General features: G+C 34.1%; 3 protein-coding genes across 9 annotated transcripts; 2 read left to right on the top strand and 1 right to left on the bottom strand.

Annotated features, from left to right (window-relative positions):
• Nucleotides 1–4187: 4187 nt before the first annotated feature.
• Nucleotides 4188–4836, bottom strand: LOC142533828 (ubiquitin-ribosomal protein eS31 fusion protein-like). The gene has a single exon (XM_075640734.1). It carries the CDS (start codon nt 4781–4783, stop codon nt 4313–4315), a length of 471 nt encoding a protein of 156 aa, XP_075496849.1. The 5' UTR covers nt 4784–4836; the 3' UTR covers nt 4188–4312.
• Nucleotides 4837–6409: 1573 nt separating this feature from the next.
• LOC142533949 (pectinesterase 4-like) lies at nt 6410–8561 on the top strand. Its single transcript, XM_075640884.1, has 2 exons — nt 6410–7604; nt 7709–8561. Exons 1-2 carry the CDS (start codon nt 6608–6610, stop codon nt 8410–8412), a joined length of 1701 nt encoding a protein of 566 aa, XP_075496999.1. The 5' UTR covers nt 6410–6607; the 3' UTR covers nt 8413–8561.
• A 965-nt stretch (nt 8562–9526) lies between these two features.
• Nucleotides 9527–16894, top strand: LOC142533823 (meiosis-specific protein ASY3-like). Of its 7 annotated transcripts, none has more exons than XM_075640729.1 (11): nt 9529–9715; nt 10103–10174; nt 10517–11995; nt 12168–12246; nt 12770–12898; nt 13025–13088; nt 13179–13328; nt 13403–13461; nt 14695–14829; nt 15769–15860; nt 16544–16894. In XM_075640729.1, exons 3-11 carry the CDS (start codon nt 10523–10525, stop codon nt 16622–16624), a joined length of 2262 nt encoding a protein of 753 aa, XP_075496844.1. In that variant the 5' UTR covers nt 9529–9715; nt 10103–10174; nt 10517–10522; the 3' UTR covers nt 16625–16894. The 7 variants fall into 7 exon arrangements, 4 of the variants coding, with proteins under 4 accessions (XP_075496844.1, XP_075496841.1, XP_075496842.1 ...); XM_075640726.1 differs by having other exon boundaries at nt 9531–9715; nt 10517–12007; nt 12108–12246; XM_075640727.1 differs by having other exon boundaries at nt 9531–9715; nt 10083–10174; nt 10517–12007; nt 12108–12246.
• Nucleotides 16895–19959: the final 3065 nt, after the last annotated feature.

The following is a 19959-nucleotide window of genomic DNA, read 5'->3' as shown; positions in this document are numbered from 1 at the left end:
GTGTTATTTAATTTTTTTTTAAATTCTATAAAAATATAGAGTTATTCAAAATGTGATTTTAATGACTCAATAAAAATCTATCAAGTATAATAATATTTCTGAGACGATATCACGATAAATAATAATATTTCATCTTCAATTCTTCGTATTGTCCGTTTCTCACACATACGTAATTTTTTTATTTTTTTAGATATAAGACCATCCACAATAGTAAATATATTTGCTCCAAATATTTGAGGACCCGTGATTCACGTCATCAATTAAATATTTAATTTCTCAAATATCTCACGTTTAATAATCAAATATCACATCAACCAATTATTTACGGTCTCACCGTCACTTTAACTAATATTTTATTTTCATTTAAACAAAATAACTTACAATTTTATTAAAAAAATATTTCACCACTTTAATTAATTTCATCTATTATTTTGTATATTTTTGAATAACTAATTTGTAAAAAAAGAAATTAATAAGTTTATAACGATAGAGACATCCTGCAGCTAAAGAGACATATATATGTCAAAACGGGCTGACGGGGCGGGCCAGCCCGCAACCCACCGCAACCCACCATTAGACGGGGCGGGGCGGGCCTCTAAATGGCCAACCCAGCCCAACCCACATTGGGCCGCGGGCTAGGCGGGCCAACCCGCTTATTATTTTTTTTTAAAAAAAATACTAAACAGTATTAAAATAAACATAGAAGAAAAATATATCTCAGTTAAATATTTTCATAAAAAACTTAAAAACATTGAAATAAGACATTGAAAGCATACAACAATCAACATAATACATAAAAAAAATAAAGTGTTTATTCTAATTCACACAAGATTTCATCGTACACATGTACTAAAAATTAACTCATGTAATATTATGTTTTCAATAATACAGATAATTACTTTATTTACTATATTATTTTGATAATTCTGGATTAGTTCGAGTTAAACATTAAAAAAAGGGAGGGGACTGAAGAGTATAACATCTTCAAAAAAAAATAGAAGCATATAGATTTTACCAGAGTGATTGAAGTTAGGCACATGAGAAAAAATAAGGAAGAAATAGGAATTTTTATATAAAACTTAAAAATATAAAATTCTACCTAATTTGGCGGGCCAGCCCGCAACCCAAACGGGCTCAACCCATTTGGTCCGCAACCCAAACGTGCTCAACCCGTTTGGCCCACCTCCAAACGGGCTCAACCCGTTTGGCCCACCTCCAAACGGGCTGCTATTTTATCAACCCAACCCGCTCAGTTTTATGGCGGGGCGGGTCGACCCGAAGGACCTGACCCAATTTGACAAGCCTAAAGAGACATTCCATGTACATTTCATTTTAATAATTTAATGTAATTTAAAAATATAAAAAAAAGGGAAGGAAAAAAAAAACAAAAAACGAAACAACCTGATCTCGCGGCAGGCCTTCTCACATGTGCACCTCAAGCCAGCATGAGGAAACAAAAATAAATAAATAAATAATCGGATACAAATTTGTAATCGATTATTCATTTGGCACACAAATCAAGAAGCTTCATGGTGAATATTAGGAATTGGAAGATATTTAGATGACATAATAATTATAATACCCACTACCGTGCGTGCCCTGAATGAGAGTATCGAGAATGAAGTTGGGGTCATGGGCGTAGCTTCAATAGGTGCTAGAGTGATTTTAGTCCAGCCTAGGCTCGTGCTTGATGTGCATGTATAGCTGTTTATTTTAGGAATTTTAATTATTGAGCTTAATTTTTATACATGGATTTATATGAATTTTAAATAATCTAGCATTTGGACTTTTATATATATGTTGTTATCTTAATTTATATAAATACTCAGTCTATTCTATGCTTTGTATGAGTTTGTGTTGATCTAATTATAAGTATGATTAGGTAAATATCTTGAACAAACTAAAACATATAAATATTAAATAATAAAAAATTAAGTGATAGTTATTGAAGTAAAAAATCCAATAGCTAAATTATTTAAATGAACAATGTCGTATATACTTTCAATTTTTTTACTTACTCTACAAATTTATTTAAAAAGTTCATTGTTATATATGATATTTATCATGTATCTATTAAATTCTTTAAAATATTTTTTTTGAATAAAAATGTTACTGAGTTTTCCATACCAAAAGATATGTGAATATCCTCAGGGAACTACCACACATGGGACACGATGTGTTACCTTTAGCCTTCGTTTAATTATTAATATTAGTACACCGATGCACACATTGCGTGCTTGTATAATATTTTTTACAATTCATTTGATTTATATTTAAATGAGGGTCAAAATATAATTATAAGAAATAATGAGGGACTACACTGTAATTTTGATATATAAATTAAAAAATAAATTGAAAATTAAAAGAATGACCTCACCAAGAATTGAACCTTTAACCTAAATCCCAAAAACAATGATTCTATCCGCTGAACTACATATAACTTACAATAAAATTTTAACATTTTATTAATATATATAATTATTAAAACAGATCATGACACCAAAGTTAGTTACTCTAAGTGTCTCAGATTTAATAAAATAGTATAGATAGTATAGAAATTGAGATTTAATTGGATTGTGAATTGTGGCCATTTATCTTATTTTCTAAGATATAATTTGTAATGGATCAACCAATTTTATAATAGTTTAAAATTATATTTAATTTAATACGTTTTCATTATATAAAATAATACGATAAATAAATTTAAAGTACCAATAAGTTGTAACATCACAATTAATAAATAATTTGGAAAATCTTGTTTAACGGCTCGTTATTATTCACTACAATTTTGTTACAGAAAATATTTATACCAAAATTCTATTTTCCAAATGTCATGAATGCTTGGTCAAAGCTCTTTCAAATATTTTTAAAAATAATATAATTTCGTATATCACTGTACGGAATTTTGATTAAATTTGACAATAGAAACGAAAATGTACAAGTTTCTTTAAAAAACAAATAGAATAAAAACTTGGTGAAATAAATGTTTTTTTTTTTGGTCGAGGGAGAGTTAAATAATGAATTGGATTCAAGGAAAAGTTGTATTTTAGGTAATCTTGTGATGTAATTTCATTCGTATAAGTAATAAACGAAAAATCACGTGAAGAAACCATATTATAAACTTCTAGATGGCTAATTGGAAATATGCATATAAACTGATAGACAATATATTCTGAAAATTGTTTAGGTTTTTTTTTAGACGGTCTCATGAATCTTTATCTATGAGAGGAATCAACCCTACAGATATTCACAACAGAAAGTAATACTCTTAACATAAAAAATAATAGTTTTTAATAGATGATCCAAATAAGAGATATGTCTAACAAAATACGACCCGTGAAAACGTTTCCCACAAATTTTGATCCTGAGGCAAGTTTAAAAAGGTGAATGCAATGAAAAAATAAACATATAGTCTAAAATTTGTGCCCACCGAAATTATTAAATCAGAAATTGCCAATTTGATACATATTTTAGGAGTTTCCCTATTTCATCCTTGTTTTTTGTGCCCCAAAATTGTCTTAGTTTAGATGAAAAGGTTCGAAATAATGGATTTTATTTTCTATTCTATAAATGTCTTGAGTAATTTTAATTGTAATTATCTTGAATTTCAAATATTACAGTAGAGATGCAGGATGAGCATGCGATGATTTATATGGCCCATGATAAATAATTATAGGGATCCTCCTCAAATAGGGGAACTCCTCAGAAATAAGGACCAAATTAGATACTAACCCGATAAAAGAAGTGGGTGGTGCTCAAATATTACAAGAGCCACTGTCCCAGTACATGAACAAGGAGACAGCACAGAAAACACAGCAACACCTCACCTCCGCCGATCAGGTGGAGAGGAGCATAGGCCAACCGCTCAGGAAAAATTCCACATGAATTCACGTGGGATCCAATGGCCGATTGGTCCACAATCGATTCCAATGGATGAAATTAAGCCCGATCCCACCCCATCTTAGCATCTGGACTGGATCATACATGCACACCATGACACTAACCCGTGCACAACTATTCAAAGTAGACATATTCTTGTAACAAAAGAAACAAATTCAAGCAGAGCTAAAAAGAATACAAGTCTAAACTCGATAAAACTGAAATCCTTCACCTAAATATAGAGTTCTATGCGAGTCCAGATCGTTGCATGATTAAACGGAAGCCAAAAAAACCAAAAAAATCATAAGTATATCAAACAACAACAGTAGACCTCACTTTTGGATTAAGAACAATGGAAAAGCGATATTGTGGATAGTATCATCAACAAAAATTCGAATGATATAGAAATCAAGCGCTTCCTAGCATACGATTCTCAATCGCCGCCAGCCTTATTGTACACGTAAGTGAGTCCACACTTACCACAATAGTGCCTGTCAAAATGATTCGCCATAAAAGTACCAGCACCGCACTCTGCGTTGGGGCACTCCTTCCTCAGCCTCTGCACCTTTCCCGAGTCATCCACCTTATAGAACTGGAGAACGGCGAGCTTGACCTTCTTCTTCTTGTGCTTGATCTTCTTCGGCTTGGTGTATGTCTTCTTCTTACGCTTCTTAGCACCGCCACGCAGGCGGAGGACGAGGTGGAGGGTGGACTCCTTCTGGATGTTGTAGTCGGCAAGTGTGCGGCCGTCCTCGAGCTGCTTCCCGGCGAAGATGAGGCGTTGCTGGTCCGGCGGAATGCCCTCCTTGTCCTGGATCTTCGACTTGACGTTGTCGATGGTGTCCGAGGATTCCACCTCGAGGGTTATGGTTTTCCCCGTTAGGGTTTTCACGAAGATCTGCATCTTGCCTACGGTTCTGAGGCGATGGAAATCAGAGGATTTGGGTAGGATTTGGCGGCTTTATTTCAACGGGGCTAGGGCTTCTGCTAAATGGTTGGGCTTAGTAAGAAATCAAATCTGGGCCTAATAAGGTAAGGAAAGCCCACTTAAATTTTTTTCTTTTTTTTTTAACCATAAAAATATTTATCTTTCACAAAAAAGGAAATATTCAAATATAGACATCCACAATTTTTTATTCATACGTAGATTTCAAGAAATGAAATTCCTATCCATCGGAGCTACAAGAATTATATATTATGATTTTTGGAAGTTAGAAAATTAATAATGAATAAATAAGTTGTTTTTATTATTCACTAGCCAACGTCGTCAAAATAAAAATTTGTATAATAATATTATATCCAGATTAATGCTTGTAACCAATAAAATATAAATAACTGAAATTCAAAATTGCAAAAATAATTTCTTTTAAAAAAATTTAATGCACTCGTTTTCGATTAATAACTATTCATACCAGAAAAAAACAATCATGAAGTCGATAATGTTTAACCAGTGGCCAGAAGTTCGATTATCCTTATCAACAAATTTCTCGGACGATCCTATTACATATGGTTTTTCCGGTATATTTTATCTGACTAGCGTGATTTTCAAACTATAAGATTAGCTCAAGAGTCTGTCAATGCCACTTAAGGATGACAATTGTGTGTTTCATAAATAAAAAAAAATCATAATAGCGAAACAACGAAGAAAAGGTAGATTCAGTTTCGGGGTTGTTGATTTTCCGATCAAGATACTCGGATATTCCATTGATGTTCTGCTTTTTATTACCGAGAACAAATCAGCGAATTATTTCAAACATATAGAAAAGGTCTAATCTTTTTTTTAAAAAAATATATATTTTCTTCAAATTAAATTCGATCCCGAGCCATTTGATCACTATATCGTATTGAACAAACATTTCTTTATTAATTTTTCAAATCATCGCTACAAAACAAACGCATAATTATTCTCAATGTAAATATAATTATACCAGGTGCACAAGCAAGACGAAGCAAACATGCACCAAGTCTCTCATTTTTTCTTTTAAGAATATTAAAGAGAAAAAAAATTAAATTAAATTCTTAATTAAATGTTATGTGCACTATTTACGTAAGTTTTCATGAACCATGCATGCATATATACATTACAAGTTTCCATAGTATAAAGAGTAATAAACAAATTAAAAGTGATTGCTATTATTCTCTACACACAGACATATATATACACTAATCGTTTAGCTCGGATAATCAGATGATAAACGATGTATAATATATATCAAATCAGGTAGTATCGTCTACCATATATGCATAAAACAAAACAAAATCTCTACATGTTGCATGCATGGAATTTGGAAATCTGAGGATTGAAATGAATAAATGAAAACCAATGAGAATTCTAAGTCGTGTGTTGGAGCAAAAAATGTGCGTTACCTTGGATTATAGACGAGGTCCCAATTAATTCCATCAATTCTAACAACCATTTTGACCTGTTTTGAGACCGTACGTTAATACTCACACATTTGCACACACTCTAATTATCCACTCCCCATTGCTCTATAAAAACCCCAAAATTCGTCGAGAATATTTCATCAATCGTTTCATTAATTTGATTTCTGAAGAATAAGACATCGATAAAGGGATTATATACAGGTTATATATATATATATATATATATATATCGGGCAAGCTACGCTTTGCTTGCTCGTTAGTTTCGTAAAAACATAGTTATTCGAGGAGAAAAAGAAAAAACTGATAGATAGATAGATATAGAATCGATAATAAGGAAAAAAAGATGGGGGCTGGGAAGAAAGTAGGGATCTCAGTGGTATCCCTGATCCTAGTTGTGGGGGCGGTCATCGGCGTCGTGGCGGTGGTGCGAAGCAGCCAAAACTCAGCCAACAATGAAATCGAGAAGGCGCCATCTGCCTCCATGAAGGCCGTAGAATCCATCTGCGCTCCCACGAGTTACAAGGATGCTTGCACCCGCACCCTGGAGCCCGTCGCCAGGAACGAGACCGCCACCCCGAAGGACTACATCATGGCAGCCATCCTGGCCACTCTGGATGAAGTCAAGAAATCCTTCGATGTCACTAGCAAAACCGTTGTGAACAACGAAACTGACCCGTACAACCACATGGCCGTCGAGGATTGCAAGGAGTTGCTAGATCAGGCCATTGACACTCTACAGGCGTCTTATTCCATGGTGGGGGATAATGACATGCATACCCTCCAGGATCGTGCGGACGAGCTAAGGAGCTGGATGACCTCCGTCTACGCCCTCCAGTCCACATGCAAGGACCAAATCGAGAAGCCCGAGTACAAATCAGCCATCGAGAATGGCATGATCAACGCCACTCAGCTCACCGACAATGCCATCAACATAGTTGCTGAGCTCTCCGAAGTTTTGAAGTCCTTCAATCTTCCGATCAATCTCAAGCCCAATGCTCGTCGATTGATGGGATTGAACAGTTATCCAAGCTGGTTTGGCACGGCAGACCGTAGGTTGTTGAGAGCACAACGGGGCGGCCATATCAGGCCAAACGTAGTTGTTGCCAAAGACGGCAGCGGACAATTCAGGACCATTGCTAGTGCCATCAATGCATACCCCAAGAACTTTAAGGGCAGATTCATCATCTACGTGAAGGCTGGTATCTATGACGAATTCATTATTATTGATAAGAGCAAGCCCAACATCTTCATCTATGGAGATGGCCCCGGAAAGACCATTGTCACTGGGAAAAGAAACTTCGGAATCATGAAGATAGGCACAATGAACACTGCCACATTCTGTAAGTTTAAAGCACATGCACTTTCCATCAGAGAGCATCAATGCACTCCCTGTTTGTTATCTATCAACAATTATTAATGTTCTCTTCTCTCTGTATATATTCAGCTAACAACGCACCTGGATTCATTGCCCGAAGAATGACGTTCCGAAACACCGCTGGTCCCGATGGGCACCAGGCCGTGGCTCTTCGTATAAATGGTGACATGTCAGCCATATTCGACTGCCACATCGAAGGATACCAAGATACCCTGTACTATCACACTTCCCGTCAATTCTACCGCGACTGCGTCATCTCTGGCACGATTGACTTCATCTTCGGAATGGGAGATGCTGTGATCCAAAACAGCTTGATAGTGGTGAGGAAACCAAATGCCAATCAATTCAACACCGTCACCGCCGATGGGAAAGAGGTTGCCAGAGGTAGCAACGGGTTGGTCCTCCAGAACTGCAGGATTGTTCCAGAGAAGGAACTATTCCCCATCAGGTTCCAAATCTCCACATACTTAGGCCGTCCATGGAAGGCACAAGCTTTGACCGTGGTGATGCAGAGTGAACTGGGAGACCTGATCCGTCCCGAAGGATGGATGCCTTGGAGCACAACCGACCCCAATTACTTCTTTCACAACACTTGCCAATACTACGAGTTCGCGAACCGAGGCCCTGGCTCTAACACCGCCAGAAGGAGCCATTTGTTCAAGCATTTCAAGGTCCTGAGCCCGCAGGAGGCTGCCAGGTACACCGTGGCCGCGTTTCTTCAGGGTGCACAGTGGCTAAAACAGGCTCATATCCCTCACCAACTCGGCCTGTAATGATCCAGCAACGTCAAATTGGATCTATGAAACATTGGCTTTGTATTGTTCTTAGGATAACATCTGTCATAAAATCCTCTCTCTCTCTCTCTCAAAATTCCATGATGTAACAACATATATAATTAATTTGATAATTTCTTAAATATATATATCTAATCTTGTAGTGGTAAAAATAACAATTAGTTCGAAGTGCATGATTTTTGATTCGAAAGACGCTCTTGTTATTGATGAGAATTAAGAATACCGTCAAGAAGACTTTCATTATGGCATTCGAACTTTTTGTGCAATTTTTCTTCATCTCTTCCTTCTCATACAAAAACATCCAAAACCAGTAATTTATTTTATTATTCTATGGTTTTATAAAATTATATTAAATTATTTCTACATTTGTGTCTGGCACGGTGGTTAGTTATTATGAATCATAATCTATAATGTTAATAAAACAACATACCCTATCAGTTAATTAACTTAAAAATCATAATTTAAAATTACCCAAATTTAAAATCATGATTTTATTTTGATATTTAAAAACTAAAAATATAAATTAGATTTATTTTCTAATAAAAGAAAAACTTGTGTGATACGGTCTCATGGGTCGTAATTTGTGATACGAATATCTTATTTGGGTCATCAATGAAAAAATATTATTTTTTATGCTAAGAGTATTACTTTTTATGTGAATATCGGTAGAGTTGACTCGTCTCATAAATAAATATTCGTGAGATCGTCTCATGAGAGACTTATTCAAAATTTTTTTATTAGAGTGTCAATGCTATGTTGAGAGTTCTCTTCTCGAATTTGTTAATTATCAAATTACAAAATAAAAAATATCGACTCGTATATTTTATTTGAAGTAAATGTAAAAACTTGTGTGAGACGGTCTCACGGATCGTATTTGTGAGACATATCTCTTATTTGGATCATCTATGAAAAAATATTACTTTTTATACTAAAAGTATTACCTTTATTGTGAATATATCAGTAGGGTTGATCCGTCACAGAGATAAAGATCCGTGAGATCGTCTCTCACAGTAAGAGTAAGTAAGATAAACATTACAATTTTTTCCAAAATGACACGTGGGGTTGTACAAAACAAAAACAGAGAGATGTGCCTCCCACCAGATTCGGTCGTATATATATAACAGCATCACGAATTCAGCTTCTTCCATTCCCGCTCAAAACCCCCCAAATTCAGATCCAGACGCGATATTTGAACGAGCTTCCGAGGGGTACTCTCCCGAATCCTGCATCAGAATAGTGGAATGTGAAGCAGATTTATGCGGCGTATTCTCATCTCCTCATTGTAAGTTTGTAAATCTATCGACGTCTCGTCATCTCTGATGGATCATAATCGTCGTTTATCATATTTTCATATTTCCACCCTGAAATCTGAGTACTGGGAGAGAATCGTGGATCCGGATGAAATTTTCAAAGCCGCCTTGTACTTGAATGTTTCGGCGATCGGTTTTTGTGTTTTTCTGTCGAAATCAACTTTGTGGAATACACGCACTTGGGTTTGAACATGCATCGAATTCACGTTTTTTAGCTGTAATATTTCTATGTAAGAGGCATCGAGTTTATCTTTTTTTTTAGGTTTTCAGCTTCTTAAATATATCGTATTTAGGATCTTATTTATGTTATTCCCATTTATACTATGAAATATTTGTCAGCTGATTCACAGATTTGCTAGATTTTACGTCGGATCCTGCTAATTTCACGAAGTGTCAAAAAGGAAAGAGACAGACTGCCTAATTTGTAAGAGGTATGAATTAGCTCATCCTGTTTATCCAACACACTAATATTTTCTTGTCCCTCATCATTCATATTTCAAGCTGGTGGTGTATAAGTTGTAGACTGGTAGAACCTTGAGTAGGCTGACGTAAATGGGCAACTCTATTTTGTTCTCTTAGAGGAAAGTGCTTTATGTTTACCTCTCAAGAATGTTGAATTCAGTTATTGTTATAATTGGTCATTTTTGCCAGAATATTATGTTTTACAAACTTGAAATACGCATGTTCTTCAGCCTTTTCACCAGTTTATGTGATTTATAGAGTTCAGGAAAATGGTATACCTGATTAAGTTTCAAAGTATCTAACTATTGTAGGACTAAATGAGCGAGTGCCGTAGTTTTGGCAGCAATTACCATTGCTGCAGTCAATCCAGGAAGATCTCAGTCGGAGTTCTGGTTGATTCTCCCAATGACATGAAAGCAAAAGGTGTCACCCAAGCAGTGAAGCAAATACCAGAAACCGCAACTTCTGGCAAAGAGAATTTAGCTGAAGATCGGGCACAGCATACTCCTTCCACAGAAAAATTTGTGAAAGATTTACAGAATAGTGCATCCCCTTGGGTTTCTACTAAATCATTCAACACAAAGTTATCCTCTTCTGTGGCAGTTCATGATGCTAAACTGACTCAGAATTTCCCAGTTGCCACGAAAACACTTTCCAGATCAAAGCGATCAAAGAAAGCATCTGTAGATCATCCTGTGCAACTTCTTGGCAGCAAGAAATCTGGCTTAGGACCATACAAAGACAGACTGAATAGTTTTGGTAAAGCTTCTTCTGCTTTGGAGGCCGGTAAGGTGAGCAATTCGGAGAATGTAGAGAATCTTTCATCAAAATCAGGATTTCTGCCTGAAAAAGATCTTGCAGAGGATAAGAACAGGAAAACAGAACCCGAGGGTAGTGAAACTTTGAGAATGAAGCTCTGGGAGGTTATGGGAAATGTTTCTTCACCGGACAAGCAGAGTCCCAGTCTCCAACCTATCAAAATTGGTGCTAAAGATTTCAATCCAGAACTTGAGGAAGATGGTAAAGAGAATCCTAATGAAAAGACAAATCCACATTCGGACACAATTGAAAGTGATTCTGAAAGGGCCGATCATATTATCAGAAAACCATTGACTCATTCTTTGACCAGAAAGAAAGCTTCCACTAGAAAGCAGCATATCAAAATTGAAGCTACTAAAATTACTAGCCATAAAAAACAATGCCAGAAAAAGAGTACAGTATCAGTTAGAGGAGATTCGTTTAGAAGACCATGTGAAACTGTCGATACTGGTTTTTTGCCTTGTAATTCTCTAAGAAACAAGGGCGAGGAAGAGAATTTTGAAAATCCAGAGGAGAGACGTCAATCAAGCAACAAGAGCAAGTCAATACTATCTCTTCATACATCTATGTTGCAGGGTAATAAAGCTGAAAATGGTCACAATTCCAATGACAGGAGGAGGGATATACTTAGGGAGATAGAAAGTGGTACCAAGATGAGGAACTCCTTTGAATCTCCAAACAATGTTATGACTGAACAGCCAAGTGCTGTTGGACCGCTGAGGGTTACACCAAAATATAAGATTCAACAAGAAGACATAATGAATTCTTTGTTGAAAAACAAGAAACACCACACACATAAACCTCAGAGTCGTACCTTTGAGATAAACTCGCCTGTTTCTCCTGGATGTTCACCATTAGGTCTTCAGGAAAAAGATCATGATCTAAGTAATGCAGAGAAAAACGTTGATGCAAAAAGAATTGCCAAGATCTTACTGAATTCTAAGTCAACTGGAAGCAAATCAAATGGGCAGGTGGAATTATTTGTATCCTTGATGCTTTGGTCATAATAATAACTAAGTTGCAATCATCTTTTTATTCTGTATCAAATTGTGCATACCTTTTGCTCTTCCTTAGTGAATTAAGAACGGCTGTGGAGAGTTGAATGACTATCCTCCTCTGAAACCAACCTTTGTGATGGAACAGGATGGAGAGCACAGTATATCTGGATCATCTAATGCTGCTACAGATTCTGAGAACTCCGAAGATGATTTTCATAGTAAAGGTTACAGACTTCTAACATAAATGTCTGCTTCTTCCTGATGTTTCAATCAGTTGCTTTACCCTCTATGGTCCAAAATAAAATAAGTGATTATGCTCGCAACACACACACACACACATATAATGTGCCCTGACATAACAGTTCAACAATTTTCACATTATTCTCCTTGATTAATTTTGATTTAAGTATTTTTAGTGTTGGGAATTTTGTTGAAGAGTTGTGGATCTGCATAAAGAATTTTATTACGCTCTGCTAAATGATAGACCTTTTCTTACCATCCTAAATTGTGGTTAACATGGTCGTGGTACTAAATTTATGAATACTCTGAGAGCAGCAGCATCCGTCACACACACAAATGAGTATTCCTTTAGTTCACAGGTTTCTGCTCTTTGCAGTTTCAACAAGCATGTCTTCTCATTTGCAGCAGTACTTATTATTTAGGTCATTTGACTTGGTGACAAGCTGCTACAGAATCATTAAATCTTCTGTTAAGTAAGTCAAGCTACATTATGCTGTGGATGTGCAGGCTGCAGGAAATTAGAGCCATTATCTTCTGAGATTGGTATTACTAAACATTGTTTACGAAGCAGAAGGCTGGGCAACAAGAAAGGTGTTGGCGTGACTGAATGTAGCCCTATTTCAGAATCATTAAAAGGTCTACCCATGCTAATGAAATTGCCTTCTCCATCTTCCTATCATAGTTTGCTTATTTATTTCTTGAAAATTTCTTTTTCGCTTATCAAATGCATAATAGTCTTTTTGCCTCTGCATAATGAAACAGGAAAAGAAGAAAGTGGAAAGCACCAAATGTGCATGGAACACGATCACGAGGACGGATTTGCCAGGTATAAGTAGTATTTGTTGAATTAGATTGAAAAAAAGTATGGGAAATGCTGCCAACATCTTATATTTATAATTGGTTGATTAAAATTCAGTGCCGTGGCTCTACTTACTATGGCTTTAGATCGTGTCCAAACCAAAATGAAGTCAATGATTGACAAAAGATCTGCTGAAATTTTGATGGAGGCTGCTGATGGAATATATTTGCAGTTAGAGCATGCTGAATCTCAGATGAAAAAAGATGTGTAAGCTCGTAGAAAATGACTGATTTTCTTATTCCAAAAATTAACTTCCCGAGCTTTAATCTTGTAAATTTCAGGGAAAAGCTGATTAACCATAGTAAATTAAAAAGGAGACGTCTAGATGCTAGATATCAAGGTATGTGTTTCTAGAATCTCAGCTTGACAACTTATTGTTCTAATCTTGTCGGACAAAACCATACAATTTCTGACATCTTACGAGCTTAGCGTAAGGCATACCCAGCAATGAACAGGGAAATCCAGACTCAATCCTCGAAGCACTTCTATGTAAAGTCATTTCTGTTGCCTATGCGTACATTCTAGCTCTTCTATCCGAGTTCACAAGCTTGGTCACAAGTTACTCCCATCATCCATAGAATTTTCTATTTCTACCCTTAATTTTCTTCTTTTTTATTATTTGATGGAAGAGCTTTGTCTCTAAAAAAAATGGGAGAATGAGATTCTTAGCATTTGTTTTTCAATAAAATTTACTGATAAATAAACGAAATGCATTGGCTTTTTTCGGAAGAAAGTTTTATGTGAACATGTTTATTTTCAAATAGTATTAGGATAGTGAAGAGAGAGTGACATAATACAAGATCTGCGTTATTTGCCTGCCTACATCTATGAGACAGATATCCAAGTGATAGTAACTATTACTAATCATGTTTACTTCATAATATAATCTACACATTTGTGTAATTGAGATAATATCTAGTGAATCAATACGATATAATTTTTTGAATTAAATCACAATCAAAACATATTACAGACTTAACTTAATATCTATAATATAAAATATAAATTCATAAACATAACAGAATTGTTAGCTAACACTGTAGATTTTAAATTCCCTGATTTCACCTACAGAACATCGAAGAGATTCTATCAGCTTTGCATGGCCTAGGTGTGTGTTTTCATCTGCGTTTTGCAGAAAACAATGAAATTTATTTGCAAGTATCAAAATATTATAATCGATTTTTGTGTGATGTAAATGTTTGTTAACATGCAATTGTGCAGATCCTCGTCAAATCAGGTTTTAGAGGAACGTGATTTACTCAATAAACTATAATGGATTTCCTCATACTTAATGAAGCCTCTTAACCTTACTGCTCACTCCTAGAAATCACTTCCTCCTGGCTAGTATTTTTTTGAAAATTTAAAATGCTTTTCAGTCTGCAGTTTAACTAAATTGCACAAGAAATCTTAAATGCAGTTTGAGGCTGTTAGCATATTTAATTTAATATTGGTTCATGCAGCAACTATGTGGCAACTGAATGACTATAGGTCATTGATAAATTTAGAAATTGATGGGTAATTTTTTTATGTTTTTCTAGTTTTGAAGCTGAATTGAGTTTCATATGTGATGCAGAGCAACATGAACAGTTGGTTGCCATACGCAAAAGATTTGAATCAGAGGTTGATCACCACCTTCAAGGCCATGGACACTTAATTGAAGATCTGGAAGAGTTTGGGACTCAACTTGAAGGAAATATGAAAAGACACAGTATGAATTCTAAATTTCAACAATCATTTTGAGTAATTATTAGTCATGTATATAAGGCACCTTAAATTTTGTAGTTCATTTTTCAGTTCGAAACGCACCGATGCTTGGTTGGTGCATTTTATTTATTCTTTGCTCCGCAGCTGTTGTCTTTCCTACGTTAAAATTTGAATTACCTTAAGCGTAACAGCTCCTAACAGAAACCAAATGGTCCGGTAATTTTATCTCGATCTTCCTATGGTTCCAATCAAATCAATAATTTCTTATACAATGAAGTGCACAATTTAATAACAACGCAAATTTGAAGCATGTTAGATGCATTTAATATAATGTGAACTCACAACATTTTGCTTCTTAGCTGCTTGATGCAAGATTGTAACATTGGGCCATTGGCATAAACTTTGATCTGTCTAAGTTTATGGTTGATCTATGTGACCTTGATCATATGCTCTTAAATTGTCTATTTGATTATTGAATCTAGATCCAATCACTTGTCTTTATCTCTTACTTGTCCCCATGGTAATGCTCAAACAGAAAATGCAAAACTATGTGACCTTGATCATATGCTCTTAAATTTTCAATTTGATTATCGAATCTCCGGTCTCCCTGTGCCTTCACTGGAGGAACATATCAAAGAGTCTAAGATGTAGAAATAGTTTTGCATTGGCTGCGATTTCTGTCTGAGCATTACCATAGGGACAAGTAAGAGATAAAGAAAAGTGATTGGACCTAACTAATTTGGTTTAGTACATAATTTGAGATGCTTCTATAGCTACAGCTTCAGCTTCTATGCAACAATCAATGAGAGATTGTTTTTATCGTTTAACAGCTTCTTCGCTTACAAAATTTGTATAGTGATTCTTTTGTGGTGGCTGACCCCAATTAGTTTGGAATAAATGCTTATATAATGATTCTGATTAATATATTTTTGGTAATCTGTAGAAGCATCAAACGAGAAGTTTCTCAACCTAACTGAGCAAGCAATTAATGGTCAGCTTGATGACGCTGAAAGAAAAATCTTGGCAGCTCATGAAGTGAGTTTATTTTTATTCAACTCTTTCTAACAAGGTTTACAAAATTTTATGTTTTTTGATTCAGAATATTACATTGGACATTGTGAAACTTCACATCTCAATTGATATGGCTTATTACAAGTCATGGGAATGAGTTCATTTGGTTGTGTTTGGATTGAGTGATTTGGTTGGAGTGATTTGATATACAGAAAGGATTAGGACCCTAAATTTTAAATGACGGCAACATTAGGAATATCTGAAATTCAATGCAAACAGTAGAGTAGTGGTTTTGATTATCTGTTCATTTGTAGCTGCCAAAAATAAAGCTAGAATTACAGGAACCTCCTCTTCATTTGTATCTGCCGAATATCAAGCTAGAATTTTGGGAACATCCTCCACGTTTAACCTCTGATTGCCACTCCGCAGAAGAAAAGGAGAAAATTGTCTATCTGGACTGTGCTGTGTTATTGTTGTTGCTCATTAATTGTCAAGTATTGTTGATTAAATTTCAGGAACAGCTTAGTACTATGTTTTGGTGCATCCTATTATAGCAATCCACTTCGGCCTAGAATGTGTAGAAGAGATTTTACAGTTCAATACTTGCTGCCCATGTTCTTAGATCATCCCAAGTCTTCCGTTTTTTTTCTTCTTCCGAGCAACTTTGAACTTGAAGTACAATACTTGAAATGGTTTTTATTTTGCAGTTGGCTAGGGAGAAGATGCTTCAATTGAAACTTGTGGTAGCCAAGTGCGTAAAACATGGGGCTTTCGGAGAAATTTTGTAGCTGATGAACAGATTTTACTAATATAGGCAGGATACTAAAAATTTGATTAGAGCTACATGTGCTAGAAGTTCACAAGGACTGAGGATGAGACCCTGTACGTATTCAATGAAGTTTTTGAAACATTACTATTGTTTTTACAATTTAAAACTATATTTCTAAGAAGTATCTATGTTATGTAAGAACCAGTTGTATGGTGATTGGAATTTGAGGATGAATGTTTCAGCAATTTGAGGAGCCTCAAGAATCGAGAGAACAAAAAAATTATTTGGGTTCTTGGAAATAGAAGTAATTATGTTGAATAAATATTTCAAAAGGAGAAAAAATTTAAAGAACTTTATTCAATCAATCAATCAATCAATCTATTTAGTAATCCAATACATTTGGCAATTTAACCACATTCTTGGACTTTAGATGTCAAATTTTGATTTGATATGGTAAACTTTCTTTAGTTAGCTATTTTGTTGGGCAATTTAATAATCAAATACAATTTGGCTACTCCCCCAGAGGTACCCGACAAAATTTGGTATCGTCCTGCTTTGCCAGAAAAATTTAAATTGAAAACAAAATGATTGCGTGGAAAGTACTATTTTGTCTCGTCGACTTGCCTTGCCTGCCTCCAAAAGTTTATTAGTCATTCCAACTAAATTCTATTTTGAAATTGGAAGGGCATGAAAATGTAAATTAATCTGATGCTTTTAAGATTTTCGAAATATTTATATGGACAACTTCATTTGTACAATTTATTTACTTATTCTATGTAGACTAAATTTAACTCTATTTTTACTTTTTAAAATAATATGGGGAATTAATAAAACTAAAATTTTAAGAAAAAATAAATATAAGTATTTAAAATTTAAAAATATAAAATTTATCCAACGGGATTGTAGATTCTTGTTGTCAATTCATGGGAGGAAAAATAAGGTTTTTTTCCCGCGGAAGGCATCCTTTTCTTTGGCGTCTATTTTCATTATTTATACATTGGGTGCTCAAAGACTGGCTTTTTTTTTTTAATATTATTATTCTAAAAATAATTCATTAAAATAGTGTGAAAGGAAAAAGTTTATAAGAATATTGCAATCCGTGACTTATTTGTCAGGATTCTAACTTTTTTTAATTTTTTTAAAAAAAGAAAGAAAAAGGAAGTGGGGCACGGATTCAAAGAATCTGTGATTGAATCTGTGACAGAACGTCACGGATTCTAAGAATTCGTGTCCAATCCATGTCTTTCCCTTTAAATAGAAATGCTTTTCTCATTGAAATAGCGTGTATTCCTTCCATTTTATCTGTCGAAAATATTTGTTCCTCATATTCATTTTTGCAACTTATTTACTTCTTCCGATTCATATGCGCAAAATTCATCTTTTCTACTTCGACCTTGTATTATTAATATTATTTGTTGATTTTATCATACATTTCATTTGAAGAGATATCAAAAGGTAATGTTTAATTTCGTTGATAATATTATAATTATATATTAAGAAGTAATATTTTCTTTTGTGTAATTTTTTGATAATACTTGTCATTTATTTCAGAAATTAGCATCGTCCGTTGATATTATTACAAGTTTCGTATAATTATGTCTGAGAAGGTAATTTAAGTAATTTTTTTAATATTTTGTTTGTATTATTTATATTATATTAATGTAATTATAATTTTGTTCACTAACATTATATGATTAAGTATAATTTAGTTAAATAGTATATTTTTAATATTAATCGCGATATTAAAAAATAGTAAAAATATTAAAATAATAATAAATACGATTTTGTGATTTTTGAAAATATTTCAAGGTTAGTATTTTTAATATAATTAATTTAATTTAATATAAAAATGAGTTAATATTATTGTAGTTAATACTAATGAAATTATAAAGTATTTTGTTATTTTTTAAAAAAAATTTATATATGAAATAGTGTTTAGTTACTCTATAGCTTTGATCATTATAATATAATATATATAATATTATAAATATGTTTATATTAATGCAAAGTAATATAAGAAATTAATAATTCTAATTAAAATATTTTTATCCAACTATATATTTTGAAATAACTTACTTAAAAGTTTAATATAAATAAATTATATTAATTTTTATTGTCAAATTAATTTGTGTAATTATATACAAAAAAAATTTGAAAAATATGCAATAAAATTGTACCGAGTATTTGGCGAATTCATCAGCCTTTCAGCTCAAGTTTTCGGCATTCTTCTTGCGCAGCTCTTTTTTTTTTCACCCCGTGGTATTTTTTGTTAGTTTTAAAGAATCCGTGATTCTCCTCCCTTGATAAATTGCGTCGATCGTGTGATTATCAGAATTCCTAATTTGATTTGATAGTTTTCTGTCGAATATCAGAATTTTAGAGAATTGCGTCGAGTCTCTGTAATTCAGAATTTGATTTGGGAGAATTGTGCTGAGTATCAGAATTTGGGAGAATTGATTTAGCAACAACTTCAAATTAAAATAAAAAAATAGAAAAACATGCAACAATACGACGTAAGTAATCGTGCATCTCGAAATAAATAGTTAATGGTGATGTTAACGATGCCCCCCAGTGCCACACAATGGTCTTCTAATTACTCTACGTCAACGACCTAACATCTCTTCAGCATCTCCATGCGTACGTGTTTGGGCTGCAGATGTACTGGTATCGACAATGTTACCACCAACCTCATACTCTTCTGTCTCATAATATTTTTGGTATGGTATGGATGACGTGTTAAATGTAGGGCGACTCTCATTCATACTCGGTCGAAAGTCAATTTGTAAGGTGAAATGTGTGTGTCTCTCGACGCCATCTCTCAACTGTGGCTGTAAGCAAATGATTATCATAGTTTTTAATAGGACCACACTGAATGACACAATAGAAACTCATGCGTGCTAGACATAGACGGACACGGAGGTGAATCCCAGCATTATAAAATCTCCAAATACATTTGTCAAACCGACGTGGAAGAATTAGTGCATCCAGGTTTCCAGCATTGATATTATTTGATATGTGTTTACCCCGCAAATACAACACATTATCAGTATTTCCAGCCATCTTGCAAACAAAAAATCATTATATGACAAATATTATAATTTTTATCAACAAAATGTAACTAATTAAATTTACTAAAGTAAAATTTAAAGTAATTTTATTTTCGTATATGTTTTAAATTTAAAATAATTTTATTTTAGTATAATAAAAATTTTTAAGTAATTTTATCTAAGTATATTTTTAAAATTTTAAAGTAATTTTATTTAAGATTTCATCTTTCATACCAACTTACTTTAGCAACATAAATGTAAAATAATGGGTGAGACGGATTCTTAGAATCCATCTTTGAATCCGTGC

Source organism: Primulina tabacum, chromosome 18 (genome assembly GCF_025594145.1).
Source record: "Primulina tabacum isolate GXHZ01 chromosome 18, ASM2559414v2, whole genome shotgun sequence".
NCBI classification, from domain to species: Eukaryota; Viridiplantae; Streptophyta; class Magnoliopsida; order Lamiales; family Gesneriaceae; genus Primulina; species Primulina tabacum.
The sequence above is the reverse complement of the archived record's forward strand: the minus strand, read 5'-3'. Positions and strand labels throughout refer to the sequence as shown.